The following is a 22,669-nucleotide window of genomic DNA, read 5'->3' on the forward strand; positions in this document are numbered from 1 at the left end:
TGCGCCACTCTGCTCCTTGTACACCCAGGAGGTCATCTCTGGGCTAAGGCTAGTCTGGACTCCCCTACCCCATCTTCTTCATTTCATAGGAGAGTGCTGTCAAATGTTGCCCCCACCCTGAAGAGGCAGCCTGGAAAAAACTTTACCACTTGATTCTATTCTGTGTATAAACTGCCCCATACATTCCACCTGTATTCCATATATGGGAGCATCCCCCCCCCCCATTACACGAGGGGTGTTGGCAGATGACATCCATGCTGACCAAATGTTGACTTCAGTTTTTGATTCTCCAGGGAACGTTCTCAAGTGTAGGGAAGAGCAAGGTGGTTGTTCAAGATCACAGCTGCAAGGACCATTGGAAGGGTGTTGGCGGTCTGATGGCCTGAAAACACCCTTTTCTCCCCTTTGAGAAGAGTAAGGGGGGAAAAAACCCCTAGAAATAGTCTGGGAGGGGGGATCAGGCTTACAACCAGTAAACAGTTTACTGTATGGAGGGGGAAAGGATGCTTTTTACACTTTGACAATATGTTGTGTGTGCTGTTAGATATAATAAAGATATTCTGGGTGTACCGGATTTTGTTTTCGTCCTGGCAAGAGTTCATTTTAGTATTGTAGCCTAAGTTTTTAGCCCTGTAAAGTTAACATGCCAAAAAAAGAGAGACTTAACCCGCTTTCCTTTCCAAGGGAAGCACAAGGTGGCTAACAGAGAACTATGGAACAGCATAACACAAAATACTGGCATGAAAGTCAGTGTAACAACGGGTGGGATATCTGGGACCCTCTGGATGTTGTTGGACTACATGTCTCATCATGCCCAAGCATTGGCCATGCTGACTGGGGCTGATGGGGGTTTGAATCTGACAACATCTAAAGGGGCACAGGGTCCTCCGATCCTGGAAGAGAAAACACAAATACTTCCGGTGTTCCAAGAGCCGTATTAGGGGATAAAGACCTTGTCAAAATGTGTGATACAGCTCTTGATTACACTTCTTCAACCTTAGGTCCCTAGATGTTGTTGGACTACTACTCCCAGATAAAGATCGCAAAAGGCAGGACACAAAAGGGCACGCTTGGCGCAGAATGGTGGAGGTTTATTCCCCATGCTAATGAGGCAGACAGCAATATAAAGGTTCCCAAGGTTTTCTACAATCTATGGATTTTGTGACGGTGAAATTTTGTTTGCAATATATCCTTTTTCTTTGTATCTAGGTGCAGAAAAAATGTATTTTTATATACTTTTGTGGGTTCTCAATATGCAATCAAGATCTTTTTAATTTCTTGTTTTTGGACCCCACTGTTCTGGTTGCTTTGTTACATTTTTAATAATAATAAGGAAAAAGGATATAAACTCAAGAGAAGCAGAGATCATCAGAAATGGGGTCAGCAAATTTCAGTCACTGCAGGGAAGCTGGGAGGGTGGGACTTGCTCTACCCAGCATTTGCAGGAGAGAATGAAAATGTTCCAGAGGGGACTTTCTACCAGCAGTCAAAGAATTCAAAACCCAAGTCGTCACTGTCGCCATAATAAGACCAAACACCCCTAATGTCGTCATCAGTATCGTAAAAGTATTCAGAAGATAAGTCTTCTTTCTCTAGACAAAATGGGCCAATGGTGATGGTGCTTTTGGTTATTCTGATACGATCCTTGAATTTTTGCGCATTATGACTATTGCCTTGGTGTTCAAAGAGGATGTAGCGGACTCCAGGCGGGCAGTAGTAAAAAGTGTATGAAACCTGAAGATGAGAGAGATGGGGAGGAATAGTTAGGATCTGGGGGAGGTTGCATCTTTAGGTGAGGAAGGACAACTCAGTTGGATGGCTTTAAAAGGGGATTAGACAAATTCATGGAGGATAAGGCTATCAATTGCTACTAGCCACAATGGCTATGTTTTGCCTCCTCTGTTGCAGGCATCCTGAATACCAGTTGCTGGAAACGGCAGCAGGGGAGAGTTGCTCTTGCACTCAGGTCCTGCTTGTGGGGTTCCCATTGGGGCATCTGGTTGGCCACCGTGATAACAGGATGCTGGACTATCTAGGCCACTGGACTGATCAATGAGCCAGGCTCTTCTTATGTTCTTGCAGGGTGGAGAAATGATCCTCTGAAGAATCATTCACCTATGGCTGTGCTCATGAGTTCCAGCTCGTTGTACACATTTTCCCAAAGAGGGTTACTTTACCTCACGCCATTTTCCGAGTTCCCAACCATGCTCGTAGCAATCCTCCGAACAGTATTCTTTGAGGACTTCCGAGTCCGCCGACAACAGCTTTACGCACAGTTTGTACCAGCAGCCGAGGGAGGAATAAAACCTATGTGGGTGGCAGGGTTTGGGGGGGGGGGAAACAGAGGAAAAAGCCATCACTTTGGGCACAGAATTAAATTTAGGCGAAGGTGTAGAAAAATAAAATCTCAATGCTGGTGTTGTTTGCTCCACTGGGCCCCTTTGGCCAGGGAAGTGGCTCATGATTATTTGAAAATAAAGATGTGCCAACCCCATCCTGATTGGCACTGCCAGTGTCACATTTGAACCGGCTGCCACTTTAAAATTGCAGAGGAGAGAGCCGCATGCCACAGAGATTTGTAGCGACAGACATCCCCTCCCCTCTAGGCCGCCGTGGAGCAAGATAGTTGTTGTTGGTTTTATCTCATTGCATCCGTGAACAGGCAACGAATCTGATGACCCTGCGATGGGGAGCAATCATGGTTCTGAGAGCCACAGGGACTGTGGAGGCCTGACCCAGCAGTCCACTCCTTATGACTTCTCTGGACTTGAACCTTGGAACCCCTGCCAGCCTCAGGTTCATGCAGGTGTGCTCCCATCAGTGGCTCGAGGCCACAAAGACCCAGCCTTGCTGGCCAGGAGGACTGCCAGGTGATCACTGTCCACCTAAGTAGGCCTTTTTATGGAGGTAGATCTTATCTCAGCAAGGCAGGGCCTGGCTGGGTATTCAAGGCCTACAAACGACATAAGGGCTCAGGGTGGGAGGGATCACTGTAGGGGCACGTTGCCATCTGTAGAACTGTCTGTGGTCCTGAAGCCCAGGTCTAACCCACTTTGGCTCACAAAAAGCCCTTGAGAGTCTCACTACGGTGCCCCCCACCTCCCTCACAGCCAGGACAGACTGCTCTGTCACTCACCAGTCCTTCACCACAATAGTGGGCCTGGCTTCATCCAACAGTTGATCCCAGTAGCCTGCATCCTTCAAGGCGATGAGCTGAGACTTGCTGCAGAGCCTGAGGCATCAATTTAAATAATGAAGAACCACCATCCTTATCCAAGCGTTTGGACTGTATGTTCTAGGAAGGCACCACCCCATCCTGTTGCTAATGCAGAGGCCACGAATGATGGTCAGGGCCATGGAGCTTGCGGGCAACCCTCTTTGGGGAAGGGCACCGTGGGGCTGACTCCCCACTCTTCCTCAATGAGGCCCACCAGGGGAATCTGGATTCCAATCAGGGCTACACTTCATAGGTTGTTCAGTGCGGCCTTTCCCCCCTCTTTGTGAGCTTACAGAAAGGCACTTGAACCTCTGAAATCGAGTCCCTGAGGCAGGGCTTTAAAAAGACCTGTGCGTGTGACCTTCTAAGCAGACCACAACTGAAAAGCCAGACACTATGTGACCTGCCCTTCCCTGAGCTTGTCAACCCCCTGAGAGGCAGCTTGGTGTAGTGGCCAGAGCACAGAAAACTGCCTTAGACCAAGACAGGCCCTTGGTCCATCTAGCTCAGTATTGTCTACACTGGCTGACAGCTGCTCGCCAGGGTTTCAGAAAGGGGTCTCTCCCAGCGCTACCTGGAGATGCCATTGGGGACTGAAGTGTTGGAATATGTGGTTCAACTCGAACTGGTGGGTTGAGGCTGCATGGGGTTAAAAAGAGTAGCTAGAGAGGAGACCGGATTCCTGGCTATACCTATCCTTTGATCTCCTGCTGACTCTTCCTCCCTGTGTAAACTGTTTATTCTTAGGATGTTGACCACATCTTCTGGTTTCTTCTTCGTTCTTGAGAGAGGGAGAGGAGACATCTTCTCTTTGTCTCTCCCTCTCCTCCAAGCATAAGGGCAAACACTAGGCTTAGTGTTTGCGTCTCCAACTTAGCTAGTTACCTAGACGTAGAACTCTTCCCTATCAAGTATGTACTTCCAGAATAAAGTAGTTCTTTCTTATTTTGAAGCTTAAAAGTCTCAGTCTGACTAATTCCGGGGAAGGTGAAATATTTAGCAAAGATTCAAACACACAAAGCTCACTCAGGTGCTTTTATGCTACTCTGCAACATGAAGCTAGGGCCTTCTGCCCACAAAGCAGGTACTCAGCCGCTGAGATATGTGGCCTTCATAGAATCATAGAATAGTAGAGTTGGAAGGGGCCTATAAGGCCATCAAGTCCAACCCCCTGCTCATTGCAGGAATCCAAATCAAAGCATTCCCGACAGATGGCTGTCCAGCTGTCTCTTCAATGCCTCCAGTGTCGGAGAGCCCACTACCTCTCTTGGTAATTGGTTCCATTGTCGTATGGCTCTAACAGTTAGGAAGTTTTTCCTGATGTCCAGTTGAAATCTGGCTTCCTGCAACTTGAGCCCATTATTCCGTGTCCTGCACTCTGGGATGATCGAGAAGAGATCCCGTCTCTCCTCTGTGTGACAACCTTTCATGTACTTGAAGAGTGCAATCATATCTCCCCTCAGTCTCCTCTTCTCCAGGCTAAACATGCCCAGTTCTTTCAGTCTCTCCTCATAGGGCTTGGTTTCCAGTCCCCTGATCATCCTTGTTGCCCTCCTCTGAAGGAAACCTTCCTCCATTTTAAGCACTGGACTTTGAACAGAGAGACCCAAGTTCATATCTCCTACTGGGCTCCTACTGGGAGGAAGGGCGGGATATAAATCTAATAATAAGTAATAAATATCTCCACTCAGCCAGAAAAGCTTATGGGGTGACCTTGGGACACATGCCCTCTCTCAGCCCTAACCCACCTTACAAGGGTGTTGTGATAAGAGAGAGAAAACAGGAGGTAATTTTTTTTAATGGTTGTGGTCCCATACAGGCATGTTTGTTCCTTTGTGGATTTATATATATATATATTTTAAAACTCATTAGATTGAACTTGTTTATATACATCACAGGAGGACAACCGATGGCCCTAATGGCTACATTTGGTCCTGGGCCTAATTTCATGTTGGTGCCAAAGAGGGTCCATTTTTGGTGGGGGGGAGGAGAAAGGGGTGCGTGACAGAGAATGAGAAAGAAAAGGGCCGGGATCTCTTCTCGATCGTCCCAGAGTGCAGGACACGGAATATAGGGCTCAAGTTGCAGGAAGCCAGATTTCGACTGGACAGCAGGAAAAACTTCCTAACTGTTAGAGCCATACAACAATGGAATCAATTACCTAGAGAGGTAGTGGGCTCTCCAATACTGGAGGCATTCAAGAGGCAGCTGGACAGCCATCTGTCGGGAATGCTTTGATTTGGATTCCTGCATTGAGCAGGGGGTTGGACTTGATGGCCTTATAGGCCCCTTCCAACTCTTCTATTCTATGATTCTATGAAAAGGGGATGTAGAGAGAGAAAGAGAAAATGGGGTATCACAGAGGGGGGGAGAGAGAAGGATTTGTGTGTGAGAGAGAGGGAAAGAGGGTTGGTTCCACTCACTCTTGACTCCAGCATCACCTACTACACGGACCTCAACAGATTACTCCCTAGAAAATCCAGCCTCTGACAGCCAAAAAAACGGTCACCCACTGATATAAATAGATCCACCCTTTGTGATGACTGCCTTTTTCTTTTTTAAAATTTGGGGCTAGGGGGAGAGCTATCCACATGCAGAATTTCATTATTTCCCACGGGGGGGGGGGAAGGTGAGAATCCCTTTTGCCCTCTGCAAATGAATTTCAGCTCAAACCTGGCTATGACCTTCCTCACCCGTTCCATGGAGCAAAGCATTTGTTGACCTGAAGGTGGTGTGGCTTGGCTTCCACATCAGAATTCCTCTGAAGAAAGTCCTTCGTTTTGAGTTTCATTTTACCCTTTCCAGACACTTCATGGATTGCCCAGTGGCCCTCCGGAGGAGTCTTGACTTCCCAGTAGACGAAGCCTTCTGTGGAAAGAGCCCCAAAAGAGAGACAGTGAAGGGGTAGGTAGCAGGAGCACAGGGAGTGAAGAACCTCTAGCCCGCGGCCAAATTTGGCCTGCCAGCCCTCCCCATTTGACCCGCCAAGGCATTTCCCCCAAAGCACACCCTCTTGCTCCACACCTGGCATCAGGTGTGGGGCACATGGAGACGTGGGTGGTTCAGCTACGAAAGTGAGTCTCCATGGGGAACTCATGTGCACATCCAATCCCTGCAGAAAGCCAGCTTGAACTCTCCCCTTCCACCCTACAAATCACCTTTGATAGGCAGACAGGCTCACCTACCTGTCAATCAACTGATATTATCATTATGATATTTATCTCTTACTATATTTTTTTGTCTCAGAATGACTTACAATTTTAAAAAGCATCTAATATAACATTTAAAAATACACCAGAGATTAAAAAAACATTGATAACTAAAAGTCCTCTCATCTAACATATAGATGAGGACAGATGTCATGCCTATTAGCCCACAGGGCTAAGTTCAAGGTGCTGGTTTTGGTGTACAAAGCCCTATGCAGCTTGGGACCAGGATACCTGAAAGATCGTCTTACCCCTTATATACCCAGCTGATCACTGTGCTCTGCAGGTGAGGGCCTCCTGCAGATATTATCTTATCAGGAAGTCCATTCTGTACAACATAGGAAATGGATCTTTAGTGTAGTGGCACCTACCCTGTGGAACTCCCTCCCCTTAAACATTAGCCATCTCTGTTAACTTTTCAGTGCCTGCTGAAGACCTTCCTCGTTCAACAAGCCTTTTAAGTAGAGACCTTATCCCAGTCTGCATCTGTGTTGGAATTGCTTTTTAATGCGTTTTTAAATAATGGACTCAAGTTGCAGGAAGCCAGATTTTGACTGGACATCAGGAAAAACTTCCTGTTAGAGCCATATGACAATGGAACCAATTACCTAGAGAGGTAGCGGGCTCTCTGACACTGGAGGCATTCAAGAGGCAGCTGGACAGCCATCTGTCGGGAATGCTTTGGATTCCTGCATTGAGCAGGGGGTTGGACTTGATGGCCTTACAGGCCCCTTCCAACTGTACTATTCTATGATAAAGCTTTTTTTTTTTTTAAAAAGATGTTTTGAAAGATGTTTTGTTTTAATATGTTTTTAAGGATGTTTTGTTCTAATGTATTTTAAAGTTTGTTTATATGATGCTTTAGAGTATCTTTAGTGCTTTTGTTTGCAGCCCTGGGCTCCTACTGGGAGGAAAGGTGGGATATAAATCTAATAAAATAATAAATAAATAAAAACCAGCTAAAAGATGAACACCAATTAGGAGCAAAATGCCTGGGTGAATTAAAGCATCTCCACCTGGTGCAATGGTGTCAGCTGGATCGCTCTGGGCAGAGCATTCCACAGTTGGAGCGCCACCACTGAAAAGGGCCAATTTCACGTTGCCTCCCTTAGGTAGGGGAAAACAGAAAAGGACCTCACAGGATGAACACAGTATCCAGGTTGGTTCAAATGGGGAGAGGTGGTCTCTGATTATGATGTCAGATGACTGACAGGTGAGTTGCCTCGGCCACCTGTCAAAAGTGGTCCACGGGGGGGGGGGAGGAAATAAAAATCTGGCCCATTGGGCCAAAAAGGTTCTGTACTCCTGGAGCAGCAGATGCGTTCGTTTTCAAGTTCAATCTGACCCACCATTCTGAAGTGGAACAGTCCCAGCATAAGTGGAACAGTCCCAGCAGGGCTAATACCAGGCACTTTCAGAACGGTTCTTGTCCATCATATTTTTTCCCTTCTCCCAGACGCACCTTCGCCGCAAGGGTTCTTGATCAAGTTCTTTTCCAGGTGGGAGAAAATGAAGACGCTCTTTGATGACTGCTTCTCGGGGTCGCTGCTCTTCCGCCGGTAGATGCTCTTCCACAGAACCGGCAAGTCCACCAGGTCTCGCCACCGGGTGCAAACCAGGCGGCAGTTGAGAATCAGGTCCTTCATAGGGACCAGAGACAAGATTTCCAACAGGAGGTCTTCCGGGAGATCTCCAGTGTTCGCCATCGCACTTTGAAAAGAATTCAGCTGCCTGCAAGGAAGAACAGCAACAGAGGAACACACACACACACACACAAAGGGAAGTGAACCACACTCCGTCTGCTAGCAGGAAATAGACAAGAGCAGGAGAGGTGTTGGAATATGTGGTTCAACTCCAACTTGTGGGTTGAGGCTGCATAGGGTTAAAAAGGGTAGCTAGAGAGACCTCCTGATTGCTAGGCTAATACCTGTCCTTTGATCTGCTGCTGACTCTCCCTGCTAGACTGATATACTTAGGATGTTGACCACATCTCCTTCCTCCATCCTTCTTTCTCTTGACAGGGAGAGCAGACATCTTCTCTTTGTCTCTCCCTCTCCTCCAAGCATGAGGGCAAACACTAGGCTTAGCGTTTGCGTCTCCAACTTAGCTAGTTATCTAAATGTAGAACTCTTTCCTATCAAGTATGTACTTCCAGAATAAAGTAGTTCTTTCCTATTTTAAAGCTCAAAGTCTCTGCCTGACTAATTTGCAGGGAAGGTGTAACCTTTAGCAAAGATTCAAACACACAAAGGCTCACTCAGTCTCTCCGTTCCCAGTTTTGCCATTCTGCGACAAGAGGTTCCTCAAGAAAACTGGCACTGTTTCAGGTATCAGATACTACTTGCTCCGCACTAGTTCTGATTTCAGTGTGGCATCACCAACACTTTGGAACTCCTTGCCTTTTGACATCAGGCAGGCATCTTCGTTGTACTCTTTTCAGCACCTGCTTGAAATATTTTTTTTGTTTAGGGAAGCCGAAGTCCTCCACTGGCAGGGGCAGAATGTGCCTCCGAATACCAGTTTCTGGGAGCCGCAAGCAGCGGGGAAAGTGCTATGCCACTTAGGTCAGAATGCCTGGCTAAATAGGCCACTGGCCTGATCCAGCACAGCTCTTCTTAGGGGGTGACTACTGGGTTTCCAAGCTCTGGAGCTAAGAGCTGCTATACAGATCCGTTAAACAGATTAAACAGTTGTGAGGGGGCCCTGACGTTTTGGTGTATATCTCAGGAACCAGACCACCTAGAAACTTAATTTTTTAAAAAATTGAAGCTGAGAATCCAGTGATTAAGGTAAATTAGCCGGAGACCCCCCAAAACCAGAAACTCCAGCCAAAAATTGGACACTTGGTAACCCTACTCCATCTTGCATCCCCTTATTGACTGCACCCGGGGCAGGCCGCCCCCCCCCGACCCCCTTGGTACGCCACTGTGGGGAGAAAGGGATGAACACTCGGCACATGCTCAGAGGCCCTGTCACCACCAGTTCTGCAACAAAGACATCCTGGGCCTTTTCTCCTGGTAAAAATTGAATCCTGCCAGCCCCTATTCTGCAGATCCTGGCTAAGATGAAGACACCTCTTGGCTGCTCTGACAGCGCCTCCCCCATACAACAAAAGGCTTTACCTGGGTTTACCTCTGGGAAGACGGCAGGAGAGGGGCACCTCTGCTGAGAAGCTTCGTCTCTGCCCAGCTCAGCAGAGAATCGAAAGTGGTTGGAAGCAAGATGCTGAATTCCGAGAAATGCTCCCGCCGCAGCACCGTCTCTTCCCCTAGGGCGGACCCGCAAGGCATCATTTCCTCTCGCGGGGAAGTTCATTTGCATAAGATGATGCAGCTATCAAGTTCTCCCAGCTGGGGAGAAAGTAAACAACGGTGCCCGGAGTCAGCCCAGAAAGCACGTGCTGGGCAATCGTATGTCTACACTTTCGTTTCTGGAACTGCGTCATGTTTCGTTTACACACCTTACCTTAGTATAAAGCACATTGTTTTTCCCCAGAGGATGCTGGGACGGGTAGTTTACCCCCTTTTCGGAGCTACAATTCCCAGCACCCTTAACAAACTACAGTTCCCAGGATTTTTTTTTTCCGGGGAAAGCCACGGGCTAAAAATGTGCGTCGTGTGACCTTACGCTGAGTCAGACCATTGCTCTACCTAGCTCAGTATTGTCCGCACTGACCGGCAGCGGCTCTCCAGGGTTTCAGACAGGGGTCTCTCTCAGCCCTGCTTGGAGATGCCGTTGGGGATTTTGCTTATTTGTTTATTAGATTTCTATCCTGCCCATTTATATCCCAGGATTGAACCTGGGACCATCTGCAGATGCTCTAACCACTGAGCTACGGCCCTTTTACCTTCGTACAGTGGGCTGCTCGCACGCCTCTTATCAGTTCTCCATCTAGGCAAGCGAGAGACTCGGAGTTCAAAGGACACGTGCCAGCCAGGCCAAAAGAAGGGTGCAAAGCGAGGCCAGTGAGGGGCGGGGCCAGAGGAGAGTGAGCGTGACCAGGCAGGGGAGAGTTCTGAGGGCCAGTAGAGCAGCCTGGAGGGCCACGTTTGCCCTCTGTGTCTGGAGCTGTCCATTTCTGACATAAGACAACAGAGAGATTTGAGGACAGATGGGACAATGTGCATATATTATTATTATTATTATTATTATTATTATTATTATTATTATTATTATAATTTATAAGTCGCCTATCTAGCCAATGGCCACTCTAGGCGACGTACAACTCAATTAAAATACATCATAATAAATACAGTACAACAATAAAACAGTAAAACAGTGACAGTTCAGAGTAGCAGGCAATTAGTCAAAAAGATTAACCCTCCCCGGAAGTCCCGAAGGCCTGTCTGAAAAGCCAGGTCTTCAAGGCCTGGCGGAATACATTCAGGGAAGGGGCATGCCGAAGATCATATGGGAGGGAGTTCCAGAGGGTGGGGGCCGCCACTGAGAAGGCCCTCTCTCTAGTCCCTACCAGCCTAGCTGTTTTAGTTGGTGGGACTGAGAGAAAGCCCTGTGTGGCTGATCTTGTCGGCCGGCATAATTGGTGGCGTTGGAGGCGCTCCATCAGATAAACTGATTATTATTTTGCTCTTCACTGACTGTTTCAATCGTAGAGTGAGGAACAATGAAATAAAATAATATGCCCTATAACTATACAGTGTGGGAGGAAATGACGACTGGATGGATTTAAGAACATAAGAACATAAGAAGAGCCTGCTGGATCAGGCCAGTGGCCCATCTAGTCCAGCATCCTGTTCTCACAGTGGCCAACCAGGTGCCTGGGGGAAGCCCGCAAGCAGGACCCGAGTGCAAGAACACTCTCCCCTCCTGAGGCTTCCGGCAACTGGTTTTCAGAAGCATGCTGCCTCTGACTAGGGTGGCAGAGCACAGCCATCACGGCTAGTAGCCATTGATAGCCCTGTCCTCCATGAATTTGTCTAATCTTCTTTTAAAGCCATCCAAGCTGGTGGCCATTACTGCATCTTGTGGGAGCAAATTCCATAGTTTAACTATGCGCTGAGTAAAGAAATACTTCCTTTTGTCTGTCCTGAATCTTCCAACATTCAGCTTCTTTGAATGTCCACGAGTTCTAGTATTATGAGAGAGGGAGAAGAACTTTTCTCTATCTACTTTCTCCATGCCATGCATAATTTTATACACTTCTATCATGTCTCCTCTGACCCGCCTTTTCTCTAAACTAAAAAGGCCCAAATGCTGCAACCTTTCCTCGTAAGGGAGTCGCTCCATCCCCTTGATCATTCTGGTTGCCCTCTTCTGAACCTTTTCCAACTCTATAATATCCTTTTTGAGATGAGGCGACCAGAACTGTACACAGTATTCCAAATGCAGCCGCACCATAGATTTATACAACGGCATTATGATATCGGCTGTTTTATTTTCAATACCTTTCCTAATTATCGCTAGCATGGAATTTGCCTTTTTCACAGCTGCCGCACACTGGGTCGACATTTTCATCGTGCTGTCCACTACAACCCCAAGGTCTCTCTCCTGGTCGGTCACCGCCAGTTCAGACCCCATGAGCGTATATGTGAAATTCAGATTTTTTGCTCCAATATGCATAATCTTACACTTGTTTATATTGAATTTCATTTGCCATTTTTCCGCCCATTCACTCAGTTTGGAGAGATCTTTTTGGAGCTCTTCACAATCCCTTTTTGTTTTAACAACCCTGAACAATTTAGTGTCGTCAGCAAATTTGGCCACTTCACTGCTCACTCCTAATTCTAGGTCATTAATGAACAAGTTGAAAAGTACAGGTCCCAATACCGATCCTTGAGGGACTCCACTTTCTACAGCCCTCCATTGGGAGAACTGTCCGTTTATTCCTACTCTCTGCTTTCTGCTTCTTAACCAATTCCTTATCCACAAGAGGACCTCTCCTCTTATTCCATGACTGCTAAGCTTCCTCAGAAGTCTTTGGTGAGGTACCTTGTCAAACGCTTTTTGAAAGTCTAAGTACACTATGTCCACTGGATCACCTCTATCTATATGCTTGTTGACACTCTCAAAGAATTCTAATAGGTTACTGAGACAGGACTTTCCCTTGCAGAAGCCATGCTGGCTCTGCTTCAGCAAGGCTTGTTCTTCTATGTGCTTAGTTAATCTAGCTTTAATAATACTTTCTACCAGTTTTCCAGGGACAGAAGTTAAGCTAACTGGCCTGTAATTTCCGGGATCCCCTCTGGATCCCTTTTTGAAGATTGGCGTTACATTTGCCACTTTCCAGTCCTCAGGCACGGAGGAGGACCCGAGGGACAAGTTACATATTTTAGTTAGCAGATCAGCAATTTCACCTTTGAGTTCTTTGAGAACTCTCGGGTGGATGCCATCCGGGCCTGGTGATTTGTCAGTTTTTATATTGTCCATTAAGCCTAGAACTTCCTCTCTCGTTACCACTATTTGTCTCAGTTCCTCAGAATCCCTTCCTGCAAATGTTAGTTCAGGTTCAGGGATCTGCCCTATATCTTCCACTGTGAAGACAGATGCAAAGAATTCATTTAGCTTCTCTGCAATCTCCTTATCGTTCTTTAGTACACCTTCGACTCCCTTATCATCCAAGGGTCCAATCGCCTCCCTAGATGGTCTCCTGCTTTGAATGTATTTATAGATTTCATAGAGGTATCAATCAGTGTTGCCTTGTGGCCGTGCCACACAGGCAGATGTTCAACCAGTGAAGTTTCCCCACCCTTGCTGTAGCTCCAGTGTGGTGTAGTGGGTAGGGTGCCAGACTCTAGGACCTGGAAGAGCAGGGTTCAAATGCCTGCTCAGGCGTGAAGCTCACTGGGGTGAGCTTGGGCCAGCCTCCAACTCTCAGCCTAACCTACCCCACAGGGTTGTTGTGAGGAATAATGTAGAAGGGAGGAGAGCCCCATATGCCACCTAGGAGGGAGGATGGGGCATAAATTCAACGCCAATAATAACTGAGGAAAATTGCATCTGTTGTGCACCTTGGTGTACAAGGCTACCGTTTATTTATTTATTTATTTATTATACTTGTATACCGCCCCATAGCTGAAGCTCTCTGGGCGGTTTCCAGTAACTAAAAACAAATACAATTTAAAATACATCTTTTAAAACACAATTTAAAACACAATTTAAAAATTTAAAACAATATAAAACACATGCTAAAATGCCTGCGAGAAGAGGAAAGTCTTGACCTGGCGCCGAAAAGATAACAGTGTTGGTGCCAGGCGCACCTCGTCAGGGAGATCATTCCATAATTTGGGGGCCACCACTGAGAAGGCCCTCTCCCTTGTTGCCATTCTCTGAGCTTCCCTTGGAGTAGGCACCCGGAGGAGGGCCTTTGATCTTGAACGTAGTGTACAGGTTGGTTCATATCGGGAGAGGCGTTCCATCAGGTATCGTGGTCCCAAGCCGTGTAAGGCTTTATAGGTCAAAACCAGCACCTTGAATCGAGTTCAGAAACATAAAGGCAGCCAGTGCAAGTGGGCCAGAATGGGTTTTATATGTTCGGACCGTCTGGTCCTTGTTACCAATCTGGCTGCTGCATTTTGCACAAGCTGCAGTTTCCGAACCGTCTTCAAAGGCAGCCCCACGTAGAGTGTATTGCAGTAATCTAATTTAGAGGTTACCAGAGCATGGACAACTGAAGCCAAGTTATCCCTGTCCAGATAGGGACGTAGCTGGGCCACCAACCGAAGTTGGTAGAAGGCACTCCGTGCCACCGAGGCTACCTGAGCCTCAAGTGACAGAGATAATTCTAGGAGAACCCCCAAGCTACAAACCTGCTCCTTCAGGGGGAGTGCAACCCCATCCAGGACAGGTTGGACATCCACCATCTGGTCAGAAGAACCACCCACTAGCAGCATCTCAGTCTTGTCTGGATTGAGCCTCAGTTTATCAGCCCTCATCCAGTCCATTGTCGCAGCCAGGCACCGGTTCAGCACATTGACAATGTTCAAACCCTAATAGACATGCAGTAAAGATGACTCATCATCATTTTTATTATTTGAAATTGCCCTCCACATATGTGCCTCAGGGCGTTGTAAAACAACTGTAAAAAGTTAAAACAGCATAGAAAATGCTTACTTATTCAGACCCTCAGAGGGTTCCTTTAGAACGGGCGTGACGTAGTGACGCCTCTTCGGATGCAAATAAGCCGGGATTCCCCTCCTCCGCCCCGCCTGCGAAGGAGACACCGGCTGGCTGTTCCAGAGGCGGGGCGGAGCCTCTCCCGGCTTGCGGCGTTATCTTGCCTGCCCTCACCTGCTGCTGGACGCTCAGCGGGGCAGAGACAGATCTCTCTTTTTTTTTTTGCCTTTCCAGAGAGTTGTGTTTTTCGTCCGTTCTTTTTCTTAACTGAGGTAAGGGTGTAGGTGAGGGGTTTAGGGTGGCTGGGCTGGGCTTAAATAGCAAGGTTCAGCCTTGAGGCGGCAGAAGTGGTGATAGCGTTTCTGAGCGTGTGAAGAGTCTCTCTCTCTGAGCCCAGACTCTTACATACTTAGAAACTTGCCAGCACCTTGGATTAATTTCTGGGGCTATCCCAGAATTCTTTTGAGCTATCACCCTGCTTTTAGATGCCAGGCAAAAACATCTTTATTCACCCAGGCCTTGGGTCTTAATTTTCTGCTTATCTATTAGTGGGGTGGGGTTCAAATTGGCTCTGCTCTTTTATACATATTGTTGCTGAGTAGTTTAGGCTGATGGTTGTTATTCTTGGCGTTTAATGCTTGTTTTTGTAAATTGCTTTTGTTCTGAGTTCACCTTTCTTTAAAAAAGCCCCTCATAAATACAATAAATTATGTTTTAAACTGTTTTTAATAATGTATTTTATATTGTTGTGACCTGCTCTGGGGCCTGCTGGTGAAGGATGGTAATTGTTGTTGTTGTTGTTGTTGTTATTATTATTATTATTATAACAATATTGATTGGGCTTCTAATAGTAATTGCAAAAGGGCAGCATTTTAACTCTGTCTGTGTAGTACAGACAGGAACACTGGGCATGCAGACAGACTTGTTTGGAGTCTAAACAACAATGGTGGATACTGAAGGGCGTGGGGGTGTGTGTGCCTTTATTTCCTATTTCTGTAGAGCATCTCAAGACTAAAATAGAGCAATAATCCCTGTGTTAACTGTAACACACTTCTTGCAATACAGAGAACGTTGTTTTCAAACAGCTGATATTTCCAGTAAATATTTATTTTATTTTTTAAAAATTATATACCTCTTGAATGTAAAGATCTCTAAGTGGTTTACAAAAGTAAAAATAAAAATGATCAATAAAACAGTTAAAAGCAAGTAGGCAAAAACATATTTAAAACAATTAAAACAGCTACTTATCAAAAGATTAAAATAGATCAAAATCCATGTGTCTGGAAAGGCGTGCATAAAGAGAAATGTTTTAAGTAGGCGTTGAAAGGAATGCAGCGAAGGCGCCTGCCTGATGTCAATAGGCAGGGAGTTCCAAAGAGTAAGAGTATTTCCTTAGTGTTAGGAACATAAGGAGCTTTCTTATACAGAGTCAGACCCACTGGGCCGTCTAACTCAGTATTGTCTACACTGACTGGCAGCAGCTGTCCAGGATTTTAGGCAGGAGTCTCTCCCAGCCCTACCTGGAGATGCTGGGGATTGAATCTGGGACCTTCTGCATGCAAAACAGACACTGCTAAGCTGCGGCCTTTGCCTAAAGATACAGGAACATGGGAAGCTGCCTTATACCATGTCAGACTACTGCTCCATTTAGTTCAGCATTGTCTACGCTGACTGGCAGCAGCTCCCAAGGGTTTCAGACAGAGGACAATCCCAGCCCTACTTGGAGAGGCCAGAGATGGACATGGGAGCTTCTGCAGGCAGAGCGTATGCTCTAACCACTGAGCTGCAGCTCTTCTTCCAAGGGACGTTTGAACCATTTTCATCCTGCCCTCCATGGTGCGCAAAAAAAGCCATCTGCTTCCCTCCTCTGTCACAAAGACTCTGTACTCAGTTTTTGCTGCTGCCTCTAAAAAAAACACTGGCTTAGGGATGGGCGAGAATTTCGATTCAGTTCACATTTCCAGCTAAATCTATCAAATGTGCACTTTCCAAAATAATGTGAGACCCAAGAATGAGCCCTCCTTTGAAATTTGCACTTATTCCAGTTTTGCGATGCAGTTTGCCAGCCAATGTTTTTTTAAAGAAATGCATGTATTAGGGGGATGTGTACACAAAAATGAAAATGTAAAGCAAAATGGAAATGGACTGCCTTCAAGTCGATCCCAACTTATGGCAACCCTATAAACAGGGTGTTAATGGCAAGCGGTATTCCGAGGGGGTTTCCCATTGCCTCCCTCTGAGGCTAGTCCTCCCCAGCTGGCTAGGGCCTGCTCAGCTTGCCACGGCTGCACAAGTCAGCCCCTTCCTTGTCCGCAACTGGGGGGCAACTGGGCTCTTTGGGACTTTGCAGCTTGCCCACTTAACCCCTGAGCCACTCCCTGTGCGGGTGATCTTTAGCTGGCCCTTGGCACCCAGGAGACACGAGTGGGGATTCGAACTCACAGACTCTGGACTCCCAGCCAGGCGAGAAGCGGCTTTCAGATATGTGTACGTTAGTCCAAAGTGCCTAAAAAAATGGTTGTTAGGAGAAATTTGCACTAAAACACTGGAGAGTTTTCTTGAGGTTTTTTTTTTTGTGAAGTTTGCAAACTGGCACAGAAATGCAGAGAGCTGAATTGAAGATTGGAAGAATGAGAGACAGAGAGGTCTGTAGTGGATAAATCCTTCCATCCCTACACTGGGTTGTATTTAACTAAGCCCTACTCAGGGTAGTAGATGCCTTGGAAGGAATGGATTCGAGTTAGTCTTGCTCAATGGGTCTACTGTGAGTAGGAGTTACATCGGCTGCAACCCTTACTTGGGATTAAGCCCTTCAGAATCCCATAGGATTTACTATAGGTCTGAGTAAGCATGTTGTGATTTTAGGCTGGGTTTAACTGTTTTTTAAGGGTGTGTTTTCAGACTGTTGTAACCTGCTCTGAACCTTTGGGTAATTCATAACAATAAATAGTAAATAATAGGATCAGATTGTTACCATGACTGTTTTTGTTCCATTTGTTCCCCTTCTCTTGAATCTCACTTTGTAGCTTTCCGGGAAGAAAAATGGCGACCATCGATGACCTACCCCCAGAGATCCTGCTGTACATCTTTAGACTGTTCCCCTCCTGGTGCCTCGTTCGCTGCTTCCGTTGGGTTTGTTGCCGGTGGCGCAACTTGGTGGACGCTTTGAACGCTCACTGGAAGGACAAGTGTGAACGGGCTGGCTATCCCCTTGCCATGTTGACTAGCCCCAGCCCGGACTGGGAGATCTTCCACCTGCTCTGTCAGCTGAGGAAGAACATAGTCAAGAACCCTTGTGGCAAAGGTGCGTCCCTGTTTGGGGGAAGCGTCGACTTGCCGCGCCATCCCCCAAGACTTTTAAAGCTGATTCACCCTTTCAGCAAATGGCTTTTTTTGAAATGATCTGTGCAATTTGCAGGCAGAGAAATTGCAGGGAGAGTGGGGCCCTTGACTAGATTGCTCCAGGGAGAGTAAAAATTTCTCCGATGCTCTTGGTGGAGGAGCAGTCATAAAAACGTAACTTACATGGGAAGCTTCCTTATACCGCATTAGACCAGTAGTCCATCTAGCTCAATATTGTCTACACTGGCTGGCAGCAGCTCTCCTGGGTTTCAGGCAGGGAGTCTCTCTCACTCCTAACTGGAGATGCCAGGGATTGAACCTGGGACTTTCTGTGTGTTCCACCACTGAGCTATAGCCCTCCACGACCCCTATAGGATTGCGGGCTGTGCGGCTTCCAGTTGATTGCTACAAATCCTGTATGTGAAGTTGCTCCATGGTCTGAGCTTCCACTCCTGCCCTTAGCAGGGACTAAAACTGAAGCCTCTCCCTTCACTGTCTGCCTTTTCCGCAGAAGAATTTCTCCACTGGAAAATTAATGAGCATCAGGAGCGCTGCTGGACTGTGGTGGAACTGTCGAAAGAGGAATATCCCCTGGAGCATGTTGCGACATGCTTTATTGCATTTAATGGGTAAAGACCATGATCCTGATTTAGCTGATATTAAATTGGGAGGGATGCTTCTTCACCTGATGGGAATTGCCACACAGAGTTAAATCTTGCACGTGGGTTTCACTTACGTGTACGCGACAAGGTCTGAATTCTGTCTTTCTGAAAAAATGGCCTATGTCAGGCTGTCTGGTCTGCAGACCTTTTGACTCGTAAAGCCAAAATCAGTCCACCAGGCATTCACAGAGGCCTGTTAGAGGTTCTGTAAATCCCCAAATGCTGCTATGTGCCTGGGATTTAGAACAGGAGTAATTGGACTGCCTTCACGTCAATTCCAACTTATGGCGACCCTATGAATAGAGTTTTCATGGTACGCAGTATTCAGAGGGGGTTTACCATTGCCTCCCTCTGAGGCTGAGAGGCAGTGACTGGCCCAAGGTCACCCAGTGAGCTTCATGGCTGTGTGGGGATTTGAACCCTGGTCTCCCAGGTCGTAGTCCAACACCTTAACCACTACACCACACTGGCTCTCTTTGAACAGGAGACAGTCAGTACAATGAAAAATGTTCAGAAGGGATGCTAGGCCCTAGGAAGGCTCGAGTTAGCTGGGTTTTTTCCCTCTCTCTCAGTGCAGGCCAGCTTTAGAGGGCTGGATTTGGCCAACCAATATCCAGTTGCCACTCTCTTAGGGCGGTAGCTCCCAAACTTTTTTGGACCGCTTAAAAATTGTGGAGGGTCTTGGCAGATCGCTCAATGTTTTCTGTGCCATTTGTAGTCATTGTAATTGGCTGTGTCAGCTGCTGTGTGATTTTTTAAAATTGCATTTTGATTGCTGCTTTTATTATGTATTGGATCAGATTCAACCTAAGAAATACAAGTAATGAAAATACAGTTAAAAATTAATATGAATAGTTGCCGCGATGGGTGTGCCATCTCCCATCTTGAACCACAAATCCACACTCTCTGCAGATCACCTGAATGAAGCTTACGGACCACTGGTGGTCTGTGCAGCACAGTTTGAGAATTCCTGTCCTAGGGCACATAATCCCCCCAGCAAACTTGGCTGGTGATGGTGGCCTTTAAATGGCTTTGACTCTTTTTCTCCCCCCCAATCTCAGGCCTGACACAAAAAGTCAGCGCATCACCTTGAAGGACCATGGCTATTCGGATGAGTTGATGGACTACGTGAGGCCTCATATTGTGGTGCAGGACTGGTGAGTGTTTGAGCTGACAAAGCCAGCCACGATGCATTTGGTTAGCTCTCTTAGGGATCCATTCTGCTTCTGCTACTGCATCAGGGCTTTTCAGGCCTGCTGGGGCATTCCGCCTGAATGTCTGAGAGCTAAATGCCTGAATATTGTTGCGTGCCTCCCCAAGCTTTGAGCGGTGTGATTCCAGGGGTCCCTGCGTTTGTCCAGGGTTTGGTTTCCTTTGGGAAGAAGGTCAGCGGAGACTGTGGTGTCTTTATGAAATATGGTTTATTTATTTACACACATTCCAAGCTGAGCTTAGGATGGAGGGGCTCAAGGCTTCAGCAGTCCAATATCCAGCTTTTCCATCAGTGTTATAGGAGGCATCCTGAAGCCATGGTGCAGACAGCCAGTCTCTCTGCCTGCCTCCACCATTCTCCAGACACACTCAAACACAAACCTCTCCTAGCTGCCGGGGGCGGGGAGGGAAAGGCTCTCCTGAAGAGTTTCAATAACAAAAGGATCTTCCTGGCCCATTCGCCAGTTGCTGGGCACCTGACAGACCCATTAACAACCTGGCCACTCTGTTAGCTTAACAGAAGAAACTCATCTGACCAGCAGAGCCAGCCCCTCACCCCAAGGCACAGGATTCCAAATCAGAGGCTGGAAGGGGACTCACAGGGATCATCCATTCCAACCCCACAACACTATATATCCCTTATTCGGCAGGAAACTTCTTCAAAAGAGAAAAAGCTAAAATATTCATTAAGAAGTGCTGATCAGAGATAAGTCGTAACATTTTAAAGATGTTTTGTTTTAATATATTTTAAAGTCTGTTTTTGATGTTTTAAAGTGTTTTTAGTGCTTTTGTTTGCCGCCCTGGTCTCCTACTGGGAGGAACAGCGGGGTTTTATTTATTTGTTTATTACATTTATACCCCGCCTTTCTTTTCATAATAGAAACCCAAGCTGGCTTACATATGGTTCCCAGGCAGTCTCCCATCCAGGCACTGACCAGACGTGCTAACCTCATGTGCCTTCAGACCATAGCCCTGGGATAAATAAAACATTTTATCAAAATATGACTACAACAGGCTGCATTCAGGGAAGTTTTACTTAGAGTAGACTTACTGAAATTAATGACCCTGTTAGGCACATCTAACGTTGGTGGGCCTGTGCTGTGTGACTTGCATTGAATACCCGCTGTTGGTTTTAAAATGGCGGAATTTATGTACCTCCATTGGCCAGAAAAACAGCAACCAGCGCCTGTATAAACACCTTTCTGAAACGTTATAAACAGCCTGTTTTGGAGAAGACCCACTTTTCCTTCTGAGGAGCTGAGTCAGGCCGAAGCGGCTTGCTTTGGTTCAGAATTTGCGCACACCTTAATCAGTAACGATGAACTTCTGGGCTCTTTTGGGGAGAAAGGGTGGGATATAAACAAATTAATAAACATTGCCAATGACCGGGCAACAGTGATGCCCAGCTCACGCTTGGTGCTGTCTTGTTGCCCCCGTCCCAATATAGGTCTGACGTTCTTTATCCTAATCCCCGCTACAACTATGTGCTGACCGTGAAGCTGTTGTCTGCAGATTTCAAAGCCCTCTATACATGTTTTATCTCGAACGGGGAGGTAATGAAAAACGGCACGAGAAACTGGAAAGAGGTAAATCGGGGGTGGGCAGGGAGCATCGGGCTGGGTTTTCAGGCAGCGAATCTGTCTCCCAGCCCTGCCTGGTGATGCCATGGGGCATTGAAGCTGGGACCCCCTGCATGCAAAGTGGATGCTGTGCCCCTGAGCTACGGCCCTTCTACCTAATGCTGCCATCCGCCTGGACCTCAACGCCCCTCTCTCTTCTCCCTCCCATCCATCTCCAGACATCATACACTTTTCGCAACTACACAGCCGGAATCCGCCACATCCAGTTTGAACACGGAGTGGACGACGGGAAGCTCTCCAACAGCACCGTCACCATCGGCCCAAACTTCCCCTAGAAGAGGCAAACGCCCTAAAAGAGGGGGAAGTGTCACCTACCTGGTGGAGCATCTCAGGATTTAAGCAAGCCCCAGTTGTGATCCATCTGTGAAACCTTTTCTCTGACGTTGTGTTCGCATTTTTAAAGTTGCCTTAAGATTTTATTAAAGGAAAAGCTTTTATTTTTAAAGAAAAGGACGTGATCTGCAAGTGTGTTCTGGGTGTAAAAGACTGGGGCAGCACCTTAGCTCAATGGCAGAGCAACTGCTTTGCATACCAAAGGTCCCAAGTTCAACGCACAATGGCCTCTTCATGGAGAGCTGGGAGAGGCTCCCTGCTTGCTACCATGGAGAGATGCCACCAGTCAGCACAGACAATTCTGGATTAGATGAAGCAATGGTCTGACTTCGTATAAGGCAGATTCCTATGCAGGTTGGGCCACTGAGGGGCCCTTCTGGACCTTGGACCCCTTGCCCACTGCCTGGCCTGGCCGCCCACTGACGCCAGGCTTTGGCGCCGGTCACAAAATGGCTGCCCCATCTCCAAGAGGAGGAGAAGGTAGGGGACTGCAACATGGTATGAGGCTACATCCACTCCATCAGCTGCCCCAGAGGTGGGAAAACTTTTCCATCCCAATGGCTGCATGCCTTTGTGGGGAACTACCTGGAGAGGCTATCCATTCAAGTTGTGGGTGGGGCCAGAGCGGAAAGTGGGTGGAGTAAAGGATGTATATTAGGCTACATTTCAGCTGCACAAAGGTCACTGGATTTGGCGTACATATGCGCACACGCACCTCGCTCCTGGCACGCAAGGGGCGTTATCACCGTTCAAGGACCCATCCCAACCAGGCAGAAGCACTCAGGAAGGGTGTAGAGCAAAGTCAGTGAGAGGTGTGGGCTGGGGAGGAATCCTGAGGGCTGCATAGAGAGGTTTAGAGGGCCGCATTCAAGCCCTCATCCATAGGTTCCCAACTCTTGAGCTTTCCCATCAGTGGGAGAAAGCTACCTGCGTCAGCCACGGCTGCGTTCACTCCCAGAGAGGACCCCTTTGGACCTTTCCTCT

At 47.2% G+C, this 22,669-nt stretch overlaps 2 protein-coding genes across 8 annotated transcripts; one reads left to right on the forward strand and one right to left on the reverse strand.

The window, feature by feature from the left end:
• Positions 1 to 462: 462 nt before the first annotated feature.
• Positions 463 to 9,747, reverse strand: LOC133372274 (F-box only protein 44-like). Of its 6 annotated transcripts, none has more exons than XM_061600631.1 (7): positions 9,546 to 9,649; positions 8,681 to 8,866; positions 7,886 to 8,154; positions 5,911 to 6,085; positions 3,137 to 3,232; positions 2,178 to 2,307; positions 503 to 1,734 (listed from the first exon to the last, which is right to left on the reverse strand). In XM_061600631.1, exons 3-7 carry the CDS (start codon positions 8,127 to 8,129, stop codon positions 1,477 to 1,479), a joined length of 903 nt encoding a protein of 300 aa, XP_061456615.1. In that variant the 5' UTR covers positions 8,130 to 8,154; positions 8,681 to 8,866; positions 9,546 to 9,649; the 3' UTR covers positions 503 to 1,476. The 6 variants fall into 6 exon arrangements, with proteins under 6 accessions (XP_061456612.1, XP_061456611.1, XP_061456615.1 ...); XM_061600632.1 differs by having other exon boundaries at positions 8,681 to 8,869; XM_061600633.1 differs by having other exon boundaries at positions 9,556 to 9,618.
• A 4,840-nt stretch (positions 9,748 to 14,587) lies between these two features.
• Positions 14,588 to 21,802, forward strand: LOC133372277 (F-box only protein 44-like). 2 transcript variants are annotated; one of them, XM_061600641.1, is made up of 6 exons: positions 14,588 to 14,768; positions 17,523 to 17,800; positions 18,353 to 18,467; positions 19,562 to 19,657; positions 21,160 to 21,298; positions 21,511 to 21,802. In XM_061600641.1, the coding sequence occupies exons 2-6, from the start codon at positions 17,539 to 17,541 to the stop codon at positions 21,625 to 21,627; spliced, it is 729 nt and encodes a 242-aa protein (XP_061456625.1). In that variant the 5' UTR covers positions 14,588 to 14,768; positions 17,523 to 17,538; the 3' UTR covers positions 21,628 to 21,802. The 2 variants fall into 2 exon arrangements, with proteins under 2 accessions (XP_061456625.1, XP_061456623.1); XM_061600639.1 differs by having other exon boundaries at positions 14,591 to 14,768; positions 18,350 to 18,467.
• The last annotated feature ends 867 nt before the right edge of the window (positions 21,803 to 22,669 follow it).

The sequence above is a fragment of the Rhineura floridana genome, chromosome 18 (genome assembly GCF_030035675.1).
Source record: "Rhineura floridana isolate rRhiFlo1 chromosome 18, rRhiFlo1.hap2, whole genome shotgun sequence".
NCBI classification, from domain to species: domain Eukaryota; kingdom Metazoa; phylum Chordata; class Lepidosauria; order Squamata; family Rhineuridae; genus Rhineura; species Rhineura floridana.